Source organism: Dermacentor silvarum, chromosome 5, assembly GCF_013339745.2.
Source record: "Dermacentor silvarum isolate Dsil-2018 chromosome 5, BIME_Dsil_1.4, whole genome shotgun sequence".
Taxonomy (NCBI): domain Eukaryota; kingdom Metazoa; phylum Arthropoda; class Arachnida; order Ixodida; family Ixodidae; genus Dermacentor; species Dermacentor silvarum.
Window position 1 is genome coordinate 31,699,358 of NC_051158.1, and position 27,617 is coordinate 31,726,974.

General features: G+C 43.9%; 1 protein-coding gene across 4 annotated transcripts in view; it reads right to left on the reverse strand.

The window, feature by feature from the left end:
- LOC119453245 (acyl-coenzyme A synthetase ACSM3, mitochondrial) overlaps positions 1 to 27,617 on the reverse strand; it is a 28,120-nt gene continuing 503 nt past the window's right edge. The window contains exons 2-16 of one of the 4 annotated variants that reach the window (XM_037715269.2): positions 27,285 to 27,384; positions 26,718 to 26,821; positions 25,270 to 25,382; positions 20,668 to 20,786; positions 18,087 to 18,145; positions 14,855 to 14,909; positions 14,204 to 14,322; positions 12,847 to 13,000; positions 10,626 to 10,754; positions 8,044 to 8,118; positions 7,137 to 7,217; positions 5,631 to 5,732; positions 4,177 to 4,304; positions 2,998 to 3,217; positions 1 to 2,157 (exon numbers count right to left, since the gene is read on the reverse strand). In XM_037715269.2, coding sequence (XP_037571197.1) covers positions 2,062 to 2,157; positions 2,998 to 3,217; positions 4,177 to 4,304; positions 5,631 to 5,732; positions 7,137 to 7,217; positions 8,044 to 8,118; positions 10,626 to 10,754; positions 12,847 to 13,000; positions 14,204 to 14,322; positions 14,855 to 14,909; positions 18,087 to 18,145; positions 20,668 to 20,786; positions 25,270 to 25,382; positions 26,718 to 26,821; positions 27,285 to 27,384 — 1,654 coding nt within the window. In that variant the 3' untranslated portion in view covers positions 1 to 2,061. The remainder of the gene's footprint in view (positions 2,158 to 2,997; positions 3,218 to 4,176; positions 4,305 to 5,630; positions 5,733 to 7,136; positions 7,218 to 8,043; positions 8,119 to 10,625; positions 10,755 to 12,846; positions 13,001 to 14,203; positions 14,323 to 14,854; positions 14,910 to 18,086; positions 18,146 to 20,667; positions 20,787 to 25,269; positions 25,383 to 26,717; positions 26,822 to 27,284; positions 27,385 to 27,617) is intronic. The other 3 variants (XR_005192235.2, XM_049667654.1, XM_049667655.1) reach the window with 3 other exon arrangements.

Here is a 27,617-nt window from a genome sequence, read left to right on the forward strand (position 1 = left end):
TTCAGCACGAGTCCTTTTTATTTCAAACATTTCTTCTGCTAATTAACACCACATTGCTCCAGAGATGAGATCATTAGGCAAACCTTCTATCGGGGGTCAAAAGAAATCCATCACAGCTTGAGGGAGAGGTGTCGACCATACTAGTCACTGGTGACAATGGGTGAGTCGCATCATCGTGCAAGCTTGCTCTTGATTTGCAAACTTGTAAATTACCAATTTGCATATCATATTCACTTCATTGTTTTCGATATCTTAGTACGCCTTATATTAGTGGTATTAACACCTTCAGTCCCATTATAATTTGTTGCATCCGTGAGGCTACGGATGTACACAAAACTACGGCTGTCTTGGTGGATAAATAGCTTACTTATTCTCAAGAATAAAAACAGATGTACAAGGAAGCATTTTACTAGTTTGCACAACTTGTAAAAAATGGTTGTAGGGGTATCACATGTCTTTTCCGCATAGTACTTTGCTGCAAAATTCATGCTTCCAGCTGTAACAGCGAAAACGTCCACAAAAGGAAAAGGCTGATTTCTCTGACATGGCTTTCAAAGCAATTGCAATGCATGGACATCGTGTGTACACTCCTAATGCGCATATGTGCACACTGCATCGTGTAGGCTCCTCTCCAGAGCCGGCTTTTTACCACAAAAGCCCAAAGCCCCACAACAGCCTTGATTATTGTTGTTGCACATTAGTTAAGACCTAATCAGAGTGACCTTAATCAGCTAAGAACATGGTGCCTTTGTCTGATTGTGCCAAGCCAGAAGTAAAGCAACAGTAAATACAAACAGAAGTTCACACCTGCTGCTTTGTCAATGTTATTATTATTATTATTTCTTTTTTTGAGAACTACGACAATGTGAAAAGGCACTAGCGTGTGGAACAAATCGCCAGACATCATCTAATAAAATCTACTAACATACACAATGAAGCCATATCACATTTAAAAAAAAGGAAGGAAAAAATGTTCAAACTCCAGTGACCCTTCCATTCCCTTTTAGCTCTCATAACCGCGAAGAGTAGTTATGAACCCCCACATCCTCGATACATTCTGAGACTCCTACATGACCTTTGTACGTAATCTCACTTCAGATGTCAATCAACAAAGCGTTGTCATGCTGTCATGGTTATAATGTCATCACTGTCGTCGCAACTTACGAAGAAGTTGCTCCGTTCACAAGCTGGTGTGGAGAGGGCGCGACCCCCCACCCCAATAGGCTTTCCTTTTACCTGCAGATGAGGAGTACTTATTTACTGCATTAAAGACTTTAATTTCACCACCGAAGGTGTTTGTCTCTTCAGTCATAATGCCGTTGTCATCACACTGCAGTCTTCGTCATCAGTCGTCATCGTCATGCCATTATGGCCTCGTTAAACTCTGCCGCTTTCTTACATGTCATGCCGAAACCAAAGCAATATAACAAACGAGATCAGTCCACTTATTAGCTCATAAGTACTGTCTGCAGTAAACTAGAGGCCTCATAGTGACACTGAGCATTACATGCCAGTTCTGCATGTGCAAACTCTCTCAAGCACTGGGAATCTGTGACCTCCTAGCTTACGCTATCACGAATGGACACACAGGCTCATGGTAAATTAAGTGTTTACAAAACCCAGTTGAGAAAAGACCACTGAGAAAAAAAATCTATGTTCTGTCAATAATATGGTTAAGATCTCTTTTCCATAACAATTTCCATAGTCATTCTCCCTGAGGCACATCTGTAATCTCTTCTGAAAAATGTTTTGTGTTTCAACTGCAAATTGTGACTTAATCACGATTTGCTTTGCTACCTGCTATGCCGCCCGCGGTAACAATATTGATTGGCAGAGGTTGAACGAGGGATGTCTCAGCAAGAGTCTCTGCTTAGGTGCTAATAATAAAAAATTTGGCATATCATATTCACTTCGTACCATACCATATCATTTACCAGCCTTGTGGCCTTGCCGAGATTGCTTCAATAGCCTATAATATTACTCATTTACGACCAATTTAGCTGAAGTGAAGTTTCGTAGAAGGTGGCAGCTAAAGTGCCAGTCTGGTGACAGCCGTCTTCTTCAGCACTGGGCAGCAGCAGACTTTTCTCTCTCGCGGAGCAGATGGCGCAGAATCTTGCCACTGATTGTCTTGGGAAGCTGATCCACAAACTCCACCTGTTCAGAAGAGAAGTTGATGTTATATAGACCAGGTGTTGTGAAAACTTCATAAATGTTTAAGAAACAGTGAAGGTACAGATGAAGTTATTTTTCTGGCAATTCATTACTCGTGCCAGCAAACAGCGAAAATTGTGGGGCAATGTTTGGTTAAACATCCCCCCCCCCCCTTTTTTAAGCACTACTGAGAAACTTTAATCTAAATTAATTTCTTTAGGACACATGTTGAAATAGCGCAAGTTAAACTGGTCAGCAGTGCTCGACTCGTATCCTCTAAATAAGCAAGCCCAAGACTGTCACCAAATTTCTAGATTAATAATCTCCAAAATTTGCCATGAAATACATTAATGTTTCACACAATTTCGCCATGTCCTAAGGCAGCACGCGGTACACAGATAACTGGTACCCTACGAGAGCACTAAAGGGTACCAAGGAAGGGTAAGCACAGTCGAGGATGGCAGAGAATCAGGTGATCTAGTGAGATCAGGAAATCTGCAAGAGTAGGATGGAGTAAGCCAACACAACGCACGGGCAATTAGAGATTCTCGAGAGAGGCCTTCGTTATGCAGTGGGCGTGAAATGTGCTGATGATGACGACATCTAAAGGTAGGCTTTCTGGGAAATTAAAAGGGATGCCAATGCATTTTGTTTATGGACTGATATCTCAAAGTTGATGCTAGTCCCTGGGTGCTCCACTAGGGTGGACACACTTTGAGCAGCACTAACTGACTTCACTTCTGAAGCTTCTAGAGAATCGCGAAACAACAAATTAAGAAGGTTAACTACTTAAATTTAGCTTAATGGCTCAATTGATAAGAAATGCAAATGACTGTGGCTCACTTTGCGAGGGTACTTGTACGGTGCGGTGTGTTTCTTGACGTGCTGCTGTAGCTCTTCGGCCAGACTGTTGGGGTCACACGATTTGTAGTCGGGGTGCAGTACGACAAAGGCTTTTACAACTTCTCCTCGATGAGGGTCTGGGCTGGCGACCACCGCACATTCCACAACCGCGGGGTGTTCTATGAGTACGCTCTCGACTTCGAAGGGCCCGATGCGATATCTGCGGGGTGAAAACAGAAGTGCAACAAAAATTGAGTTTATTCCGTCCATGAACTACATCACCGTTTATAGAATACCGGAAACGTGAAATGCTGGTGCTTTAGGTTCTAGTTCAACTGGAGTGCTTGTTAAACTTCAATGCTCTGGTTCAACTAGAGCACACACAACACCAAAATTGTAACAGCTGTGTTCTACTTGGCTGCTGGTGTAAAAGTGCCTACAGCAGCTTTCACTGACATATAGTGACTGTCCCTTAGCTTTTTTTCCCTTTCAGCGATGACATCCCCACGCAACTCAAACGTTCCTAAGATTTCACGATTCAGCAAAGTGTCACAACATGTCTCTACCAGCGCTGCTGCCATCTGATGTTCCACTGTTTTGCAAACAGTGGAACATCACAGTGGAACAGTGAACAGTGGAACAGCAAACCACAAATGCGACTGTTCAACAGCCCAGCAAAGAAAACGGTAGTCAGAGGAATTTGCAAATGTTGAGCTTATTCCTCAATCATCTCTCGATTGCTTTACTATACTCGCTATAATTGTAATCTGCAAACTACACTGGCATGGGTAGTGATTCTGAATTCCGAGAATAAATGCCATACATGGACAATCTTCCAATGGTGAAAGTTTAGTATGGCATGGGTTTCGCAACTGGTCATTGAGAGTTTTGAGATTAAGAACTTAGCACTGTAATGGTGATGCACGGAATTCCTTAAAATCAATGAAGTGCACATTAACCTTACTGCAGTTGGAAGCTGAAGCACCCATGCTGTGGATTACACATGCTTTATATGATGGTCCGACGGTTTTGCAAGGTGTTTCTGCCATATCATGGTTACGGTATTGCTGGATCATTTAACAGTATCGATCTGGATCTCTCTGAAACCTCCTTGGAGGCTTCATAATAAAAATCATTGCTGGATTCTGTATTTTGAATGGATGGCCCTGAATGACCCACCCTGCTGAGATGATGACGTCATCAGCGCGGGAGTAAAACCAGAAGTACCCGTCGATGTCCATCGAAGCACGATCGCCCGTGTAATAGAAACCGTTTCGAAACACGATGGCAGTCCTCTCAGGGTCATCCTAGAAAGTACAGTGAGAAAAGGATGCTTCGCAGTTGAAATAAACATCTCGGAGAGTATGGCCAAAGCTCTATGTAACAAACATGAGTATAACTAATTATCGGCTATAATAAAGTAGACCTAAATTTCTTAACCGATACAAGCATATACAGTGGAATCTCGTTGATATGATCTTCACGGGAACTGGGAAATAAAGCGCATCATCTGAAAATCGTATCATCCAACATATTATCCAACTAAATCGTATTATTGGGAAAAAAAAAAAAATGCATCATCCCGAAAAGCGTATTACGCAGAATAGTATCAACGAGGTTCGACTGTACAGCAAACTTCCGCTAATTTGACTCCGGTTAATTAGATCTTTTAGTTCATTCGTACCGGCCGAAGGTCCCGGTCGGCAGCCATGCATTTCGATAGGCCCACACTATTGTTATTTCGATCCTAAACTCGGCCTTTGCTGGATAATTCGAAGTTGACCAGTCAGCATGCAAGCTCCTGACCCCTATGGTGACCCCGACACCGACCTCTTTAGCAGCAGCGTATATATCGGCGGAGCTTAGTAAATAAATGAATGGACTGAACACACGTCATCTGTCGAAAATGCTTATTTTCTGGCCGCCCTAGAAAATTTCAACCAATAACTGTAGCTCACAATGTTTGATTACGGTATTTACCCGATTCTAATGCGTACTTTGTTTTTAAAAGAAAATTGGGCCGAAAATTACCTGGGCGGTGCAACCGGACACAAAACCAAAACTGCCTTCACGACATTCGCATGCCTTGCTGCAAAACACAAATGTATTGCGGCGAAGCTGACTTTAAAAAACGTGTGGAGAAGCCGATTTTAGGAAACCGGCCTGCCATTCTGCAACAATATTTCTTGCTAAAAATTCGGGTGCGAGTTAGATTTCTACATTGTTTATGAGCTTTAATTTCATTTTTATGTTAGTTTACTACTTTGGACACATAGACAGTGGACGCGCGTTTGATTCGGGGACGTGTTAGAATTGGGCAAATACTGCCAAATCAATCAGCGGTGTGTTCTGGCGTTTTTTCTGCATCTTGTTTTAATTTGACCGGCCAGATAATTCGATCAATTTTGTTGGTCCCGTCAGGGTCGAAATAATGGAAGTCAAATGCTATATAATAAAGTAGACGTCAAATGTTTATCACCGATATCAGCACTGTAATAAATACCAAATATAAGAAGGTATTTCTGCATCAGATGAGACTTTGCTACGAGGCTCAACTGTACTGTAACTAAACCCACCTTGCAAAAGTACTTCACTTCAGTGTCGTTAACACCACATGCATACGAAGAGCTCACCCTGTAGCCAGCAAAAAGCCCGAAGGGGCGCTTCTGGCCCACGTCCACGGCGATGAGGCCAGTCTCGCCCACAGCCACCTCTCTCCCTTTCTCGTCGTGAATCTGAAATCCCGTGTGGCATCAGGCGTTGCCGTCTTACGCTTAATGATGACACAGTGGAAGAAACTTGGATGTTAAATATGCAATGTACGCAACTGCACTCATTGCTGTTATGACCATCACGACATTTAATGTCATAAAAACGCATGCGCTGCACCAGCCTTAGCTGTCATGGCATTAAACTTAAAGGCCTTCCATAAGCTTAGCAGCATTAACCTTGCCCATGTGGCAAGGGTATTTGCCTACGTGTGACAGAAGTGAGAGTTCATAAATTTGCTGCATTCCCGAGGAGATCACGTGTGCCAAAATATTTCAGACGCCATGCCTACTGGCGCAGAAATGTTGTTGCAAGCCATTTTTCACAGCTGAGATTAGAACTAGAATTCTGTAAGAGATAAGCCTATACAGCAGACTTCCGTTGAGGCAATGCTGAATTTTACAAATACCATATTTACCCAATTCTAACGTGCCCCCAAATCTAACAGATGCACAATTTTTGCGGGTTTAAAGTAAGAAAGAAACGTGCACCTGAATGTAACATGCTGCCAATTCATACCAAAAAAAATATAGCATGCCCTAAAATATAGACGTGCAGAATGCAGTACCTTCACAGATGGGGGGCTGTCGTTGCTATTTGCGCTTCATTGGCCACAGGGCAGTAATTTTCAAGCGTTCACTTTTAGAGATACTATTATAACTTTTGCAAGACTCTGCATCGGCACTTGTTGAAGTATGCGTCTGACAGTGTCAGTGCTGAGTGGCGCACAATCTTGCAAAAGTGATAGTGTCTACGAAAGTTATTGGGCGAAAATACTGCTCTAAATCATAGTCAGAGCACAAACTGAACCGAGCAGCAATCTTCACAAAAAACGTGCTCTGGCGTCATTTTGTGATGACACTGCATTTGACGGCTCTGATGGTAGGCTGTTGTTGCCAACGCCATTAATGCGGTTTTGGTTTCGTATCTGATTGTAACGAGCAGGAAATTTTCAGACCCATTTTCTCGAAAAAAAAAAGGTGCGCGTTAGATTTGGGTAAATACGGTATGTTTCTCTTATAACAAGTTCAGCTTAGGAGAAGTATACGCAGTATGCATCAGAAGGTAAGCAAAGGTGCCTGAGAAAAATGCAGAAATTTAGGCAAGCTAGTGAATGGTTCACTCAGGCAATGCCTCTACACTCCTTTCTTTTGTAGCCTAGCGTTCATGCATACTGTTTCACCACGAAAAGTTCTCAAAATGGTCAGCTTATCCAAGAATTCAGCATAACAGAGTTCATCCTAAAAAGGGTCTTCTACACCAAAACAAATACTTTAAGCTTCTCGCACAAAACTACCAGAAGCAAAGTAGAATCACGAATAATGATTGCCAAGCATCTTGCATATCTTCAAGATAGTTAAGGTACTTGCCTGTAGCATTATGTTTCGTGGTGGAATGCCCATAGAGCCAGGTTTGATTGGATGATGCCTCGGTGAGGCACATAATACCACCTGGAAGTCAGAGCTGTACATTAGGAAGCCCAGTCAAGACTAAGAAACTACAACTTTATAGACAAGGATCTTTAGACCGAAACAAAACAGCGTATTTATGAATAAGTATTGCACCACACATTACTGTTTATATATCTGCGTAGCAAAGTTGAATGCTAAGACAGGCATGCTTCACAGAACTCCTCCTCCAAATATACTACTGAAGGCTTTAAAATATCGAGCATCAAAATTTGGTGTCAATCATCTCCATTTCACAGATATGCTGCCGATCACATTGAAGGCATGACACAGACACACGTTTAGACACCAATGCCATATTGTAATGTGACTTGTGAGCTATTAATTATTACTAAACTGGTGATTAGGAAACGTATGTTCACCTGCACATCAGTCAACAACAAAGGAAAATGCCATTACAGTGCATATCTGCCCTTGTCTTACTTCATAACAAAGCGAACTTTAGGTGAACTTTGACCTTGGATGCTTCTAAAGAAGAATTCACTACACGGATTGTACAAAATTGGTCTGGCTCTGGTACTGGTTGTATTCAACTTCGTATTATAAATACAAAACGCAAAGCTCGCTATTGAAAATGTAATTAATTTATCTTGATCGTGCAGTGGTTAAACTAGTTCGTTTAACTCTATCTGCACTGGCTAATTGTACAGATGAACATGCGCAGCATGTTGGCTATTAAGCTCTTCTTGCAAAATTTTGGATGCACAAATTGTAAAGACACTGGTACGTTGCCGGAGACATGTCTAGTGGATGTCTAATGGACGTCTACAGGATGTCTACAATATTCTAAAAAGTGAAAGACACGTACCGTTTCTGTCTGGCCATACACTTCCCTGATCTCGACTCCTGTTAGATCTTGCCACTTCAGCATCACCTCTGGGTTCTGCAGAAAAGCAGTTGCACATTTGATGATGTTGGATGCCACCTCAAGAAGCAGAAAACATGTGCACATAGAGCACCACCGCGTTGGAATTTGCATGAATATAGTGCATCAACAAATATAACTTGAGTGGGTACTTGTAATTACTCGGAACATTTAAGAAATAATACTATGAGTACAACGTGAACCAATCATGTGCGATGGTGCCTTATCTGTGGGCTTTTTACTATATATGTAAGTACAAGGCAGTAAGCATAACAAACAAATTATACAGACATATACTAAAAGGGCACGGAAAATACCAGCAAGAAGTTTCAATACATGCAAAAAATGGAATGCGGATATCATGTACAGTCAAACCTCGATATAACGTACCTCGATATAACGAAATTCTCGGTATAACGAAGTTTTTTGCTGCAAGTACAACTTCATTATATCGACGTTTGATTGTACATTCAATGCATTACCAACATATCCACTAAAGGCCTGAATTTCACCCACTGAACGTGAGTACATAATGATCACTCACTTATTTATTTCGATATTGTTTAGTTCCTGGATAAACTGCGCAGTGTTAGTAATGCAGGCAATTCTGTGTAGAAGGGCCAAGTGTAAAAAAGAAAATCACATGAGGTCAGTGCGTGCAAATGAAGGCTTAACTTTAAATAATGGCCAATACGTGGAAAAATACGTAGCGCATGTTTAATCATTGTTCTTTTGTAGTTGTTAGGATGGTGGTAGGGTTTACGGAAGAAAGTAAGCCGGGCTATCGTTAGCATGGTTAGCACAACAAATATGTCTGCAAATATTGTGGGAAATCAAAATCAATAAAAGCGATCATGACAGAATGCCTACTGCCATCTACGTTGTGAGGAGGGCTTGTCTTAAGCCAAAAAGTGATGGTCGATCATGCTGAGCCGAAGTAGTCAACGTCCACTGTAAGGGGGGAAGCTCACTTGAAGGCCGAAAGTCAGCCCAAAACATTGCATTTTCGAGTTTTCTCATTCTTGCATTTCCAAGACCTTTCATTCCCATAGGGTTTACATAAGCTTTGTCCCAATAAAGATGCTCTGGAATGTTCTTCCTTGATTTCCCAAAACAATTTTCATGCCCTTTCTTCTGTGGAAGAGCAATATATATTGTTCTACTTGGGCTATCATTACAATTCTTTTCCCTAGACAGATTAATAGATGTGATGTGTTGGGAGGTAAATGTTGTTGTATAGTACTTTTTCGAGGAAATTTTCAAAATGAATGTTTTTTTCTAGTATCAAGGTGGGCATTTTTTATGACCAAGTTTGACAACCTATAGCTTTGCTTCAAAATTACCTAAAACAACGACTTATAGCTCATGGCACACTATGAACATTCAAAATCTATTCCTTGTGCTGTATTTTAACGTGCAAGTTTCTGTTAATTACCTCATTAGGCCCTGTACAAAGAACATCCTGTTTTGGATAGCATAAAAAGATATTTATCCTAGGAATAAAATAATCGCGTGTTTGAAATCAGCTGGTTAAAATACATTAACTGTGAAAATTTCACACACATTGTTTAAAAAAGTAAGCTATTGTAAGTGTAGCGCCCCCCCCCCCCCCCCTATAAGGAGCTTTACAGGAAGCTAAATCTAATTACATAAGTGTTTTTTTTCTTTGTTTTCCCCGCCTTATTCAAAGGCAGTAGCCAGGAATCAAACCCATGAGTTTGTGCTTGGCAGTAAAATACCATACACTGTAAGAAATGTTTACACCCTTTTGGGCTCATCTGGTCTCCACACAATTAATCGCCATCTCTCTGGCGTGCCTTTCCTTTCTTTAAGGCCGTGTGCCCTGTACTTCCAGGTAAAGAGCGGCACGCACATTATCAGCATGGCATAGCATTCTCGACAGGAAAGTGAGCGAGCGCAGAGTTTTCAAGAAAGGAAACGCAAGCCAGACCGATGATCATCAGTGTTTCGGGACAAGACACAAGAGTAGAAAGCACAGAGTTTGTCACACGCCCCAAGACACAAGACATAGCCTAAAGGCCGACCTCCACGGAGTGAAAAAGCAACAAAGTTTCGATGTCCACCGCTCGGCGATGGCTGCCCAAAAACTGGCTGTTTGCCGCCGATCTACGCTCTCCAGATGTTTGCCAGCCAGCGATCGCTGCCGCCAGAAGTGGTCATGCACAGACCAATGAGAATGTAACGCAGCCGTTGGCTTCTGTCGGTCACCCAAGTCGAGCACCTCTGGCCACAATGACTCCTCGCCGGTTACATCAGAGGCACAGTCGGTGGGCAACGAATATGCGGAGTGAGGAGCGACAAATATACGGCGGTGCTTCGCACTGCATTTTCTGATGCAAAAAATTGGTTGCAAAAGTTCGCGCCACAGATGTTGGCCTTAAAGGGACGTAAATGTTTTTTTAGAGAGCAGCCACTGAACCACCGCCATTCAAGGTGGGCCATCAAACGACATGAGATAGTGCATACAAGACAAGTGTGAATTTCACGCACTGCACATCGCTCACCATGGGCTCTCCAGCAGATATGCAGTCGACGAGGCTTTTAAACTGGAACTGGGAGGAGTCCTGCTGAAGCAAGGCACGGTACACAGTTGGAGGGGCGCACAGCTTCGTGATGGGGTAGTCGCGCAGAACCTGCAAGACACATTCAATGGCTCCATTACTGCAACTGATGAAGAGCTTCAACGATTAACAGTTTCAGCTATGAAGAGTGGCAGTGAATTTACTTGGTCATTAATTCAAATCTTCATGAAGACTTCAAAAGAAGTTTGAGGGTGAAAAATCTATAGCTACCGAAAGTCAAGAAAGAAGCCGCCACATTTGGTAGTGAAATATGGAAGGGGCGCAGGAAAAATTTGCTGTTAAATTGCTGCCTGAATTTAAATCATTGAGCATTTCTTTCCTTGTATTTACATATTATGTAGAGTGTCCCAGGTGAAAATTTCCTGCTGGTTTTTTAGTGCTTCCAGTAGTGCTGGTTTATTAGCACATTCCCAACAGCTAATGGAACCAGCAGCTACTGAGACCAGTAGGTGATGGAATAAATAGGTGATAGAACCAGCAGGTGATGGAACCAGTAGCTGAAACCGGTAGCTGCTGGTTGTAGCACAGGGCTGCAGGCAGTAGGCCGACTTCCTACTCACCAATGTGGAGATCATTTCCAAGCAACAAAATTAAGCTGATGCCCGCATAAACTTAAATGCACGTTTCGTACACTTTTCAACAAATTTAGGGTTGAGAAATATGAAATCTTGATTGCTTCACCTTGGCCTCTGGAGGTAAAATTTTTGTATAATGAAGGAAAAAGAGTGCATTGATGTGCAGCATAAGGTCTAATATGTACATTTGAACATCATTCTTTGGTTGTATTTCACTATGCCACGTCCTTCCCTAAATGGATCAGTGCACTGAGTTGAAAAGCAGTAAGTTCTTAGGTAGAAACAGCAGATCCTAACTCTAAGAGTGAATGCTTGGACAAGTTATTTCGTGTCCAAACAAAACCACTGAGAGCATTGTTGGAACCAGTTCAAGCCAACTGAAAACCAGCAGGTTACTTGCTGGTTCCAGCAGTGTCCCAGGAGGAAACCAGTATCCTGCTGGAACCAGTACAGAAAACCAGTAAGCACCCTGCTGGAACCAGCACAGCCAGCAGGTTGCCTGCTGGGCCACGTCCTTCCCTAAATGGATCAGTGCACTGAGTTGAAAAGCAGTAAGTTCTTAGCTAGAAACAGCAGATCCTAACTCTAAGAGTGAATGCTTGGACTAGTTATTTCGTGTCCAAACAAAACCGCTGAGAGCATTGTTGGAACCAGTTCAAGCCAACTGAAAACCAGCAGGTTACTTGCTGGTTCCAGCAGTGTCCCAAGAGGAAACCAGTATCCTGCTGGAACCAGTACAGAAAACCAGTAAGCACCCTGCTGGAACCAGCACAGCCAGCAGGTTGCCTGCTGGGACCAGCAGGAAACCAGTAAGCAACCTGCTGGAACCATCAGCAAGCCAGCAGGCAGCCCGCTGGGACCAATATAAAACCAGTAAGCACCCTGCTGGAACCAGCACAACCAGCAGGAAACCAACAGGTTACTTCCTGGTTTCATCAGAAACCAGTACAAACCAGCAGCTCCCAGCAGGAAACCAACAGGAAATTTTCACCTGGGGTAGCTGTAACTATTGTGTGTTTAATTCTGTTTGATTATAGTCTGCTCTCAATTTCTTTTTATTTGCTGATAATGGCAACCCCATATGCATGCAAAGGCGGGTCAAATGTTTCCATATACTAGTCTTAAATGAGTGCTACTTCTAAAAATAAGTATACGTTTTTTTGTTTTTTTTCCTGTTTTGGAAATGTTTAACTGTTTTAGGCCTTTTTTAGATTCTAGCACTTGGTTTGAATATCAAGCACAATGCCTGCAACCAAGGCAAGACGCATATCAGAAATTGAAAATTTCAGCACAACTGACACAGATCACAGCTAGTGTCCAGCTTCATTGTCTCGGAAGAGTAGGAACGAGAGAGTTGTGTTATGAAAGGAAGTGTGCCCAGTTGCTGTGGCAACAAGGACACCATGTGATGTTCCCTCTCCAGCCACCAGATGCCACTAGTATTGCTTTTGGTGCCGAGTGTGCACAGATTGCAGTCACGTTTTTGTGGGAGTGGAAGAGAGTGAAGTTTTGCCTCCTATTGCTTTATGCTCTGTGGGAAAGCGCAGAGAAAACTAAAATTGACTTACAGCAAGTGTTGCGGTGGACAGAAACTTGGGCATCTGGGCTTGGAAGAAACAAGCACCCATGAGCCAAGTAGGGAACGTGCCCCATGCTGCCTTCGCCCAGCCAGGGTCCGCGATGCACCACACCATGTCATGCTGCTCAGGACTGTGTACGTGGCTGCGTTGAGAGACAGATCCAATATGTCAAGACAGGCTTGGTGCCAATTCATACCATACTTTTGCAGTTTCAGACAACATGAAGATGACGCACCGATGCCATACATAGGACGCGCAGACTAAATCCCCTTCATCGCATCTACTGGCGCTTTTTTTAGGTAGCACTACTTTTTGAGGAGCCGTGGCTGCCTAGTTCCAGTACCGCCTCCGTCTAGTTTCGGTTACACTGCTTCTGGAAGAAAGTTTCTGCACTGCTGCCTTCCATGTTATTAGTGCACTCATCGAGAACACACATGAGCAAGCAATATCCTTACTCATCCGTGTTTTCCAACCACTTTTCAGTTTTTCAGAGCATGACAAAGGATCCCTGAAGCAAAATTATGACCACTCTTAGCTTATGCGCGTACCACCGGCACTAGGGTGGTGGCGAAAGCGGCACGGCAATGGGCTGGGTGGAAAGGCCGGCAGAAACATCATGCTGACACATCCGCTTCTCTGGGCCGAACAAGAGGCAGAAAAGGAGAGGAAGAGAGTGGCTTCGCCACCTAGGTTACTAGGCAGCAGACGACAGCAGTGTGGAGAGGTTTTAGCACAGACGACACACAGATTATGCATAGATAACATACTGCGACGACACGTAGATGACATAAATACGATGCACAGATGACATACCAATGACAGATAGGTGATATACAGGTGACACGCACATGATCCCGGCTATAAGTGTCCATAGCAGTGCAGTGCCCATCAACGATTCGATGGAAGGATCACACAAAGCTAAGCAGCAGACAATGAGTAATTCCTTCTTACTTCTTTCAAGCACATAGCTATCATTTCATTCACTGTTAAGACCCAAGCTTTCACTAGGTTTCACAGAGCTGGTGCCATCTTGATCTGTACTACACATCACCTGCAAAAAGATTACAAAAATAAGAGACTATCAATAACATTAGTGTTGAGGATTGGCCGAGTTGATATTGCATTCTCAAACTGCTACAGCACAATAAGGAAAGGAAGAAACAGCCGAGCCCACCAAAAGAAGGAACACAGCACTCTGTTCCTTCTTTTGGCCGGCTCGGCTGTTTCTTAATTCCTTTCCTTGTCGCGCTGTACCAGTTTGAGAATAACAATAACGCCTAGTGCATACGAGTTCACACGTGTGGGTACGCCACGAACGACTGCTGGCCAAGTTGAAATCACGCACCATGCAGTGGACAAGTGGGCGAGAAAGTAGCCCTGTGTGTGCTCCACCATCTTGGGGGGACCAGTTGTGCCACTCGTGAAGAAGACGATGGCTGGGTCGTCTGTGGATGTTGTGTCGCCCTGCCAGTGATATGTCGAAGGCATTGAACAATGAGTATAACAAACATTGTCAGTTATGGCAGAAGGAGGTGGGGAACCGAAGTGGTCCCACTAAAGGTGTCTCAACATGCAGAAGACCCAAGCGGACGAAACGAGGATGCCGAGATGATGGTTGGAGCGAACAAAGAGAAAAGATATAGAGCTTGAAACGACTACATCCGAGGGACGCTTGAAGCTAAAGACTAATTTACAAGCAAAAGTTTGGGAAGGAAGATTTGGCCACTCTCCGAGAAGAGATATAATTAAAAGAAGGCAATTAAATTATGTGCTTTTAACGTGACAAAACCACAATCTGATTATGAGGCGCTCCTTAATGGGGGACTCTTTTAATTTTGACCCCCTTGAAGTTCTTTAACATGCACCTAAATCTAAGTCAAAATGTGCCTGCCACAGCCGGGATTGAACCCATGCCTCAAGCTTAGCAGTGCAACGCCAGTCACTAAGCTGTCATGGTAGGTCGGAGAATCTTTTATAAGAGAAAACTTAAACATACCTCATGCTTGGAGGAAGAGTTTCGAAGCAAAGAGTCAAATAACTTCCAGTCGTTCCTGTGGGGAAAATATGTAGGATAATTTTTATTTGCACAGGTTATCACAGTTTTGTCTGACATATGCAAAGCATTAAAGATGACAGCCATTGCAATAGTGCAAATGGTAAGACCTGCACCATCTTGCACGGTATCGGGAAATGAAAGGCTCTGCACGGCGACCGACTGGTGTGCCGTACTTAACCTATACTTTGCATCGCCTTTGCTTGTACTGTCTTGCGGCTTGCCTTCACTGCCTCTGCCTGAATAATACCATGCGGTGCTGTGGAAGCTACGGCGCTCTGCCGCATAGCAGGAGAAGGAGCTTGTGGTACAGAGTAAAGCACAGGGCAAACATACATATTGTTCACCACATTCTCTACTGATGAGCTGAATAACCTCAGGCCATCTGTAACTGTGAAGAGTGATATTTATTTACTTATTATACATACATACTTTCAAGGCCCGTAACGCTACAGAAAGGAGTGGTATACTATTCAGAGAAAAGAAAAATGCAGCACAATGAAATACAAGATTAATAGATGGCATGGTAAACTGCAGCCTTGAAGCTTCAAGCATCCAGAATTGTGGTGATAGATGCAGGAAGGTGGCTCAAGTCATTGCATGTGCGAGGTAAAAACAACTCATAGTATGCGTTGGTACGACAAGATGTCACGAAAACTTTGTGTAGGTGATCACTGCGGGATGAAAAGTGGAAAGGGGGTGCTAAATGTCTTGCCTTTAGTACTGAGTTCTAGTGGTACATCTTATGGAAAAAGGCAGATATGAATGCATGTGTGACGTACTGAAAGGCCTGGCAAGTTAAGTGTTTACTCTGTGTGTGTAACGATGGCATGATGAGAATGATTAGATAGAGTGAAGCAGGCTGTGCGGTTCTGGATGACTTCGAGAGAAAGGGTTAGCAATGCTTGAGGGCAATCTCAGATGGCCGAGGCATATTCTAATTTTGAGCGAACGAGTGCTGTGCTCTGAAGAATTCTTTAGACAATGTGTAGCATACAGTGCTGAAAATGTGTGCAATATTTCTTTCACAGCGTACTGGCTGACTGTATCACCACGAGTTGTAACTCTCGTAATAGTACTACACACTCTTGATGAGGACACAATCAAACACAAGTGCTGGTGCCTCTGTGCGAACTGTTTCGTTGTGCAAGCAAGCTCTTGTGCATTCAACCACAGCCACAATGCAGTCATGTACAAAAGTGGCAGGCTCCTCGCTGTGCCTCAAAAAATTTTCCCATTTGACCCTTAACATCTAATGTGGCAATAAAATAGCTGGAAGGCAATTCAACCTCTTGTTGATGTTGATCAAAGTCAACGTCTTCTTGAGTGAGTTAGGGGTGAGAATGGGATGCTCTTTAGTGTCACTCCTCGTGCGAGGGGAGTAGGAGCAGTGTCGAACTGCTTCATATTTTTTTTTTTACCGCACCATCCTCGAGATCAGCGCACATATTTAGGCTGCACTACCTTCGGGATCCGCGCACATTTTTTTTAAATTGCACATACCCAAGAGAATGATCTTTGGGATCGGCCCACGTATTTACCCTGTTTACTTGAAGATAGGTCGAACACGAATATAGACATCATGAGCACATCCTTTGCAAAAATTAAGCTTTTTGAGCATGGCACACTTATTTATCGTAAGCTCGGCAACTAAATCTCACCAGTCGAGGCCACAATCAGCATCCTCGTCAGAACTGCCAGAGGAATCGTCCTCGTAGCATGCTTCGTAGGCGACCTTAGCATGCCGAACGATACTGTCCTCGGCACCATCGAATGTGTAGGATATGCAGCATTTCTTAAGAATAATCTCCAGACTGGCTTTACGGCGGGCGCAATGGTAGAGCTCCATTAGTTCAGTACTTTTGCTAGCTTTGTTCACAAATATAGGTTGAGAATGTTTGGTCATGAATATAGGTCGATCACTCATTTTGTGTAACATTCTCCATAAAAAAAAAAGAATGAAAGAAAGAACGAAAAAAAAAAAATCTCAGTTTTACCTGAAAGGCGAACCATCAATTGCGATGGCAAATTAGTAGAGAGCTATACAGAGTAAGGATAGTAGTTTTATCAGCTTTTTGTTACAAACTTGGACCTGCAGCAGCACCAACAACACGCGTCGGCGTTTTGCCCGCGTTCGCACCGAACACACGCGGCCGTTGGTGACTGTTGCCGGTGCCTCTGGGGCGGCTCGGAGGTTTTCAACGAGATCAGAAAGGGACACTCGTTGAGCAGCGTCCGAAATCTTTACCACGTCCTCGCCTCGCAACGTTTTTATATAAATACGCATTTGGTGCCGCAGCTCAATGTCGCCTCGCCTCCTTCCCTCCGTCCCCCCACGGCCTTTCGCGCGACGAAAGAAGTCACACTTGCTCTGTATATATGGTGATTGTAAAGGAGGAAAGAGATGCTTAATTCTGCAGCCCTTCGGGGAGCCCGGCGCAGAATGCGCGTTTGCTCTCCGTCGTGCATTCGCTCCCCGTGAAAGCGCGCGTCCCTCGCACGCTTTCATTCACACATACAGCATACAGCGTGTGTCGACGATTTCAGCGCCGTTGGACGTCATACGGAACCTCACGGCGACGGCGACGCCGATGGCAGAAATCCGCTTGGAATTAAAAAAAAAAAAAAGGTCGACCCATAGTCGAATAAATACGGTAGACTGCACATACCCACGGGACCGGCCCAAATCTTTAGACTGCACTACGTTGGCCCATGAAGTAGCCCATGAAGTAGGTTAGAAATCCGGATACCCGATATGGAAAACTGGGGGTAACGCATTAAGAAAGACTTTGTCTTTAGGCCCCTCGCCAGGCTTGGCCATTTTAAACAAAGAAGCGTAGCATATACACGATGCGCTGACGATCGTGTTCGCTTAGTATTATGGTGCTACGAGCCGCCATAAGCATCTGAAATTTCAAACCAAACAGCACACCCATTCATTCTCGATGACTCCTGCTTCACGGTCACACGTACAAATACCTTTTTACAGTGCGTGTTTCCAGTGAAACGCTCCAGTGGTGTTTTACAGCTTCCAGTGTACAACTAGAATTTGCAATAGGGCCTGGTGAGGGGCCCATAAGAAGTGACACATGTGACATGACCTCTCGTAACGCCCGAGAAAGTAACGAAAAGCAAGTGCAGTGCACAGTTCTAAAATTGTTAAGCAAGTGACTACCTCGCTGGTTCGTTTGAGACGAGCACTTTGTGCTGTACGCAGTCGAAGCTCCTGACCACCTGCAAAGGTAAGAGTCGTTGAATTCACATTCCAAGTAGAGCATTAAATCTATGCGCTTTCTGTGAACGCGAATAGAATTCACTACCTGCGATGTAAGTGTTGTGAATGGCAAAAGAAGGTTTTCCGACTTTGCTCAGAAACATACAACATATTCTAAATTGCACAGATAATGTTTTACACAACAGCATACGTGAACATATGACACCGAAAATAATTTATTGACGTTAAACGCTCAAATGTGGCTCGGTGTAAAAGAAGAATGTTGGAGAAAAAAGCTTTCACAAGTTATGAGAGCAAGGTAGGTTTCTGCAGAATGTTTGCCAGGGTAGCTGGCTAGAGGAAGTTACCTTAGGCCGACCTCTCTGCATTTCGCATCATTAAACTTCTCTCTCTCTATCTCTCTTGCCAGGCTACAAAGCAGCCTGCCCCAAATTTGCGCAGCTAGATTTTAACGCCCTTAGACTTCCTGAAGAAAAAAAACAAAGCAATGCAATCAACACCCCAGCCTCACAACTTGCTCATGCTGCGAATAACTTTTATCGGCAACATGAACTGTCATAGCACAAATAATTTGCCAAGACTGAAGCACAGCATCTTCACAAGTGTAACCCTCTCCTGCAATTGATGAATGCTCAATAACACCACCCAGAGAAGAAAAAAAAAACATCCATGAGTACAACATGCACAAATGACTGCATACAATCCAAATCTTTATGAAAGCAACAGACAGCAAATATCTCTGCAAACAGTCATTTTCTGTATGTGCAGTCATCGTTGAATTCATAGCTGTTCTCTGTTGAAGCCTTAAGTGGCTTCCATGGCACAGTAAATTTCGCTTTCAAGCATGGCTTCATGACACAGCGGAAAATGTTGCCACAATGCCGTGGCTGAAGGCAAACTTTGCCTATAACTCCTTCAGGCGCCAATTACCGTATTTACTCGATTGTAACGGGACCACGATTGTAACGCGAGGGTTGACTTTTCATTGCGTCCACAAGAAAAAAATAAAACCGCAAAAGTAATGCGAGGCGTGATTTGTTGCGTCCAGCAAAAAAAAAAAAAAGAAAAAGAAGAAAACCGCTAAAGTAACGCGAGACCACCGGATGCATGAAAAAGTCGCAGTTTCGCCTGAAAGGCAAAGCATCAATTGCAATAGCAAATTAGTACAGAGCTATACAGAGAAAGGACAGTAGTTTTATTGGTTGTATAAACTTGGACACATTCGCTTACTAACTGAATTAACAAGCATGGTGTCGGCGCACACAAGCAAATATGAATAGACCACACTCAATGACCGCGCACAACCGCTGTCAAAACGCTAGCGTGAGCAAGCGCACCAGCAGCAGCGAGCGAAGGTTCGTGCGGTCTATCGCTTGAACGGAAACTGAGCGGCGAAAGCACAGCGCGTACAAAGGTAAGAGCAGTGTGGAGATCGCTTTCAAGATACGGTGCGCGCGACAGCCCGCAGCGGCGCAAAGTACAAGTACGCAGCATGGTGGCAGAGTAGAAGCCGCGCCCCCTCCCTCCTGTGCTGCCTTCCGGCTTTCCTCCTTTCGCGTGGGAAATTGAGTCTCCAGTTCCCCTTGCGCCCAGTCGCAAGATACGCATTTGGTGCCGCAGCTAAATGTCGCCTCCGCTCCCATCCCCCCCACGACCTTTCGCATGACGGAAGACTTCGCGTTTGCTCTCCACCGTGCGTTCGCTCCCCGTGAAAGCGCACACGTCCCTCACGCGCTTTCACTCGTCAATTAGAATTGGGTGCATCATTGCACTCTTTAGACAACTTGAATTTCGGTATTCGATTGTAACGCGAGGATTGACTTCAGGTAGCAAAAATCTGGAAAAAAAACTCGCGTTACAAACGAGTAAATACGGTACATTCTCTCCATGGAAAATTTTGTTTCACCACATTTCTTGCATCTTCATAATCATAATAACCGTGTATAACTGCTGAATGGATTAGAAATTTTCAATTCTTCAGTGAGCTTTGTCAAGTTCACAGAATGTGAACTCTGTGCAAGAACTTTCTATAGGAACATCCAGCACGAGAACATGAACTATTTCATGTCTAGCACACTTTAAAAGCATTCCATCAAGCCACTTGAAAAAATATTCTCGACGTAAAACATTGCAAAACGTAAGGAAGGGAGTGAGCCCACCATATGACAACATATAGAAGTTAAACGCAGACACCTCGCCATCTACCTTCGAGCTCGTTTTACAAAAACACTTTACACGTAGTATTGAAACTTATACCACAGGTACAATCAGAAGTGTTTCAAGCTGTATGCAGCATATATTAAATATCATTATCGTCATCAGTGCTTTTGCTGTTGATGCAAGTGGATAATTTGTATTTCCACTTTTATAGTTCTTGCATTTTGGTCCGGGTTGTTTTACGAACTTGCAGCGCCTACTAAGAAAAATTCAAGCACTCCAAGAGAAACTACGGCAATCTAATGCAGACAAGAGGCACAAGCAAGTTGTAAGCAAACAAGCAAATGGGCCTACATAGCAGGACCTCATCAACTGCAGCCATCTCGTTCAATCCAGCTATGACGCAGTCGGGCTGAAACTTCGCCATCCGGAACTTGATGTCGTTCTCCGTAAGCATGGTAGTGCAGGTGGTGAGAGTTATGCCTGGAAAGCAGATTGCGGCTGCAGCTATAATCACCAACATTGTGACACACTACAAAAGAGCACACACAAGACGGAGGATTGAGTCAGAGAAAGACGAGACTTGAAGGGATTAAGAAGCGCTGAACACGAGAAGCCTAAAAATGAACCCAATGTTTCAACAAGGGCACTTGTCTTTGTCACGGCAACAACTCCCTGTCGAAACGGTGGCTCCAGGCTGAGGCTTTCCTTGATGATGATCAATGATGATGATAATCATCACAAACATACATATGAAGACACAAAAAGTAATTGAACTCTGTAAAACCTTGTATACATTCAGTCCAACTAGTTCGTTAATGTGGCTACTGGTTCCGACTAGTTTTTAACTGTGTTTCAGGTAAAAACCTAGCTGCATCAACTGCTCGAGATTCTATGAATTGAGATTAAGTTGCTCTTTTGTCAAAAAAGCTGCGGCTGCGAGCTTCGAGGGACAACTGTGGTGGAGACTTCCGGGCTAGACTTGGCCACCCGAGGGTCTGTAACCAGCACCTCAAGTATCAGCACATTGGCATTTTTGATGATGCACACCTCGGCACTGTTTTCTTTCCGTAATGATGCACCAACGTGCCCAAGTCCGCAATCTTCAGAACCTCAGAGGAATGCAGCCACTGTGGCCGGGATTCAGTCCTGTGACACAAATGCTCGGCAGCAGAGTGCCACATCGACTGATCCAGTGCAGTGGAAAAGACTAATTGATTGATTCTGTTTAACATCCCCAAGCTATATGGGACTGGGTGAGACGTAATAGTGGAGTTTCTCTGAATTCTGACCACCTGGGGTTTCTTGATGTGCTTTTAAATTTAACTACACAAGTTGTTCTGTTGTTGCTGTTTTTTTACCCCCCTCAAAATGCAGCTGCCACGGTCGGGAATCGAACCTGCAACCTGATGCTCAGTGGCAGTATGCCACAGCCACTGAGCTGAAGTGGATCACGCCAAGAGCGCTTATGACAGAATGCAAAGAAACGGCCGAGTGCACTATCGGTTTGCCTTGAGAAAATACCTTGAAGCAGGAGCCACGACACACATATATGTAGTACTAAGTAGGGTTGTTCGTTTTCGGGTTTTATATTTTTTTAATTCGGGGGATAAAAATTGGGTGCTATTTTTCAAGCTGATAATCGGGGAGAAATAGGGGTTTTTGTGGAACCATTCCGAAATTTGTTTGTTTTTTCGGGTTAAATTTACAATGTACTAAGTAATTAATTACATTCATTTCTTTTTTTTTCGTTCTTTTAATGACGGGTATGACGAGCTCCATAACGCTATCGCGTTAAAATTAGATAAATCTGTTTCAAGCTGGCAATCAGGGGAACATAAGGGTTTTCTAGCATATTGGAACACCTATTGTCGCTTTTCTTCAGCCAGCCTCCATAGAATGTCACGATGAGTTACTAACTCAGAGTTAGGCGTGCTCGTTGGGCGGTTGGTTGAGAGCTGTGTAGCGTCCATAGTGCTGCACACAGCTTGTGAAATTAACTATAGGTCACTGGAGTTCACTTAAGCCAACAGGATCTAACTTTGTTGTCCTGAGGCAGGTTAGCTAGCGTGTGTGCACCACAAACTCTGTGCAACGTAAAAGAAGAATTGGTTGGTATGTGGTTTAATAATTCAGGGAGAAATTGGGTTTAACTCAGTGGCGCACCGACAGGGGGGGTTTCGGGGGTTGTAACCCCCCCCCTGAGGCTGAGTTAATCCCCACTTTTATTCAACCCCTTTTCTTTCCTTGCACCTTTGAGTACTGCAACTATAGATGTAAGACGCGCAATCGTCTGCACACTCGCAAAAAGCGCATTTTTCGACAATTTCCCGTGAAGAAATTGAAATTAGTGCTGTTTAGATGGTATTGGCCAACTGTCAACCCCCCCCCTCCCCCTGGCAGAGATCCTGGGTGCGCTACTGGTTTAACTCGATTCTAATGAAACATATTCGGGGTGTAAAAATTGGGTAAAATCAGGGTTTACGCGAAAACGAACTACACTAAGTATAGGCATAGTCCCTCGATACTTTTTCTGGTCATGAAACTCCGCTGCCACTCTATGGGAGAGCTTGATGTCCCATGAAGCCGCCGCGCTGTGGCGCCACCGCAGCTGTGAGGCCACCTTTCTCCACTTTAAACCCGGAGAGACTGCAGATGCGGCCAGCCTGGGCTGAAAGTTTGGACGCGTACTTTATATTTGTATGTGTGTGCGTGTGCGTGAATGCGTGTGTGTGCGTGCGAGTGCAGGTGTCTGTGTGTGTGACTGTGTGCGTGCATGTGCACGTCTGTGCGTGCATGTGTGTGCGTGCATGCGTGTGTGTGTGTGCATGCGCCTGCGTGTGTCCGCATGCGTGATTCTAGATTTGCTTGAAATAAAGCTCGCGATTCAAGAACTTTGTCGCACATTTGGAATAATTATGCACGAAAACTAGCAAATTAAGCTTGCAATACATGAAAATGACAATACTTTCCTTCAAGCAAGCGTTCCATTCACGGCTACGATCTGCCAATGTACCTGTTCCAAACTAATTCTGACGTCTTAGAACAATTTATGGTACATATGTGATTAGAATATGTCACCATCGCCTGAATGGCTTGAGTGCAATCGGGATTTGGTAACAGCTAGCACACCACCTTGAAGTCATGCAGGTTAATTGTCGTTTATTGGCAACGCCACGCCGCTAATGTGTTATTCTTAGTACAGCGCATAAAAGTCGCTTAAAAGTTTTTAATCGAAGCCGGTTGGGCCAACTAACGACAGATTTCTCAGTAAGAAGAATTCTATGCGCGTCGTCTGCTGACACACGAAGCCGCCGAAGCCGATTGGTAAACAATCTGATGGCGAATCCGACACCGAATGGTAAAGTGGTACTTTACCATTTTTCTGACGGATTTTACTGTGAGAAATTCAATTTTTGTTCACCAAAACCTTGCACCACGTGAAGGGCCTGTGCGGTCAATGTGGTTGGATGATTTTCTCCGCCACAAACTAAGGCGGGAGTTTCGTGACCAGAAAAAGCTATTAAGGGACTATGATATAAGTGTATATTAGTTAACACTTAGATAACACAGACTGCACTTAAGGTAAGTGCACTAAAGTGGTTTTGAGAAGTCGATTCCACCATACAGCATAATAAATATAACGTCGCCAACAGACATGGTTGAGAAATATAATTTTTTGGCCGCAGCAGCCGTGCCTGGCTATATATAATGTGCCGATTCAGTGGTTATAACCTGCGGATATTTGAGTGATATATTACTTGCTTGTTAAGCATGTAAAACATTGAGAGCCTCGAGAAATTACATTAGGTTTGTGATTAAAATGTGCAGCGCGACGAGACGAAGAAAGAAGACACACACAAGCAGTCATAGGTCGGCAAAATAAATTAAACTAATTCAGAGTCATTGAAATTCAGTTCAGTCGGGCTCGCGCAGACTTGTACTCACGGGTTGGTCCGAGTCATTTGGCTCATGAACGAGTTTGCCAACTATGCACACAGTGCTTTCTCTTTTTCTGCCTTCATCTGGTCAACCTGCATTTTTTAATCCTGAACACAAACCAACAGGCCCACCCACATGCATTAACGAAGTACATTGGTTTCTCTGCTTAGTTGAGTGCTTCTTCTCCTAAAAGATGAGAAGAACGAAATGGAATGTTGTACTTGTAAAATAAGCCACAAAACTTTTTCCTGACAATTTTCCTTTAAATAAAATTAAAAATACAGGATATTAACAAATTGTCCACAGTTGAAACTACTCCACAAACGACGAAGGTGAGACGGAGAAGTTGAACAACACAACTGCTGGTGCTCATGTTGCAGTACCGTCTATTTCTCTGTCCTGTCTGTCAACACTATTTTATACAGTTGAGCCCGGAAACACCTTCTCTGCACAAAATGTGCTCGCTAATTTAGAAGTTCGCTATAGTTGTAGTTGCTTTCAAAACTACTGACACAAAACTCAACAAGGTGCAGAGAGGCTCTTTTTTTCCCAGAAGTTATGCACGCTACATTTAGTGGCATAAACTGGTGACTGAGCCCGTTCGAGTATAGTTTCCACTCAACATTGGTATTCCACAGGTTTGTCAACCTGCCAAGATAGTTGTAGGTAAACCCCCTGGTGGATACTGAATTCTTGAGCAAGCTATGAAGCGTAAGGCAGATGATGTCAAGACAACTTGGAGCCAATCCCTGGCTCGTGCTCGTCAAGGCGCTTCTGCGCTAAGGTTTATACCGTCAGGTGCATTTGAACTGAGCAGGGCTCTGGGTCATCATAAGTGGACGGTTCTCTTGTAGACTCCTTACGAAGCATGCCAGTTGTTGAGAAAACTGTTCGTAGTAGTTGAAAGTTTGCTCCAAGTGGGTTTGTTGCAGCTGGGCTCGACTGTACTCCACAGCGCTACACTAACTGGCCGTTGCCTCGAGACCGCTGAATTTTATTTCGATTCCCTCGGCCCCAGACTCACCGCATCTGATGGCTGCTAAGAGAACAAGCCAGAACTCTGGCGTCTTTGGCAGGATCACCAAAAGCCGGCTGTTTTTGCTAAGGCCAAGGTCATGCTTGAAGAAGCCAGCCACCCTGCAATAAAAGTACATGGCACAAGACGGCTGGCAGATATGATGTCCGAATGCAACTATATATCATGAGCTACAATGCAAGATGTTATGTTTAGACTTATGTCTTTGATGTATATACGAGAAATTAAATGTAGTCCTAAACAGACCCTTGTGGGGCTCCCAAAGTGACAGCCACAAAGTATGACTTCCAGCCGTTTATAACCACCTTTTGCAAGCAACCTGAAAATAATTATGCACCCAGCCAAGCACGGAATCAGGAAAGCCAAGGTAAGACATCTTAAGGAGCAGCAGTGAGTGCGGTACAGTGTCGAATGCCTTCAAAAGGGAACGCAATCTATTTTATTTAAAAAAAGTCAAATGAAGAAAAAATGTCACGGAAAAATTCAAGCCGCTGTGTGACACAGGAAAAGCCCGCCCATGTTGAGCACGGTTGAAAAAATTGGCTCTAAGCAGTAAAAAACGGTTGCGCATAATACGTGTTCCAATGTCTTGCAGCCCACACTAGTGAGGGATATAGGTCCGTAATGTGCAAATTTACGCGGACCTACCTTACGAACCGGAACAACATCTGCAGTCTTCCAGTCCCAAGGAAGCTCGCCGGAACTAAGGGACGATCTAAAACTTTTATTTGACTTTGTGGGGCTACAGTGCCCTTCTGGGCTGCACAATTACTAGCACAACCAGTGGGTCACCTGACAACAGAAATTACGCTAAATGATTACTGGTCTTTGATTGTTAAATGAATGTGCAAAGTGGCTCCACATATGTTGCTTCTAGTTTAGTTTTTGCAACCTGTACAATTCGTTTCTGCTTGCTAACACTGAGTTTCACAATTAATCCAGCATCATGTATGTCGTCTGACCGTGTGCAAATATGTCATATATGTGCAAATAACAACATGGATGCTGATGCTGCCAAGGCTAGGCATCCACAGTGGACAAGGTTCTGCTATTTTATGTTGTGTGCAGAGTCCACGAAGAACTATAGTTTGGGCATGGCCAGCTATCTATAATGGGCTGGTGTACCACACACATATGGGGTCACATGAAACACAAAAAAACTGCATCATGGAAACAGCTTTTCCGTTGTTGTTTCCGTACGGTGAACGGTTGCACAAGTGTTGTGACGTTACTTGTCGCAGACTCACAAGTACAACTGTGATAGGTCAACTCAAACATTCTGCTAATAATTAGCTAGTACAATTCTTCTCCAGTAGCACAAATAATTTTTTGGGCTACTGTCCGAATTATTTGTGCTACTGGAGAATAATTGTACCCAGAATGATGATGTCACATTTCTGGCAACTCAAATCGTGAATGCAATTTCAGTGCCTTACCTCTGGGAAAGGTGGCTGAGATCAGAAAATGTATATTTGATATCTGGCTCACTGCTGGTTTCCTTAGCAAACCAGAATGCAGGCATGTCGCCACGGCTCTTTTTCTGCGAATGAAACATTGGTGACACTTGCTTGATCTCTCTCTTTTTTTTTTTAATAACCGAAAAAATAAGACAAATGTACAAACGTACATGTGACAGTTTGAGTTTTCTAGCATACTTCTATAAATCTAAATTATATAGGTCGATTGTCATTAAACCGAGGCGCGTGCACAACATAAGGCAAACGTCAGGCCTATCACCTATCATATATCACCGTCAGGCGCGCGCTGATTGGCTGGTTGAGCAAAATTGGATGTTGTCGTCGTGCCCAACCAGCCAATCATCTGATAAAATTTTGCTAAAACAGCCAATCAGCGCGCGCCGTTGGCCAAGGCGATAGTATCGCCGAAGTGTATTGTTTCAGAATACGGCCCCAAGATGCGCCTCAGCGAAAATCTGAGGCCCATCATAGGATTTCCGAGGTAATCAAAGAAACAAAACAAAAACAAAAACTCGACATGTATACCTGTTTCTCAGCCGCCCAGAAGTCGATAATGTCTCTGGAAAAGTTAAATTCTTTCGGCGGATCTTCAACAACATCCCAGCAGCCGTCAATGTCGTTGTTACTGCGAATGACAGTGAGAGACATATGCGAAACGATCAAACGCCGGCGATCGAGCAGAGAATAACGGTGTCACACAGCCAATTCCGATCGCGATCAAGCCCGATCCGGATCGAAATTCTCGACCGCGATTGGTTCATACTAGTAGCTTGCGCAAGTGAGCCAATCGCGGTTGAGAATTTCGATCCGGATCGGGCTCGATCGCGATCGAAGTGCGTGCGCCGTGTGACACCCGTC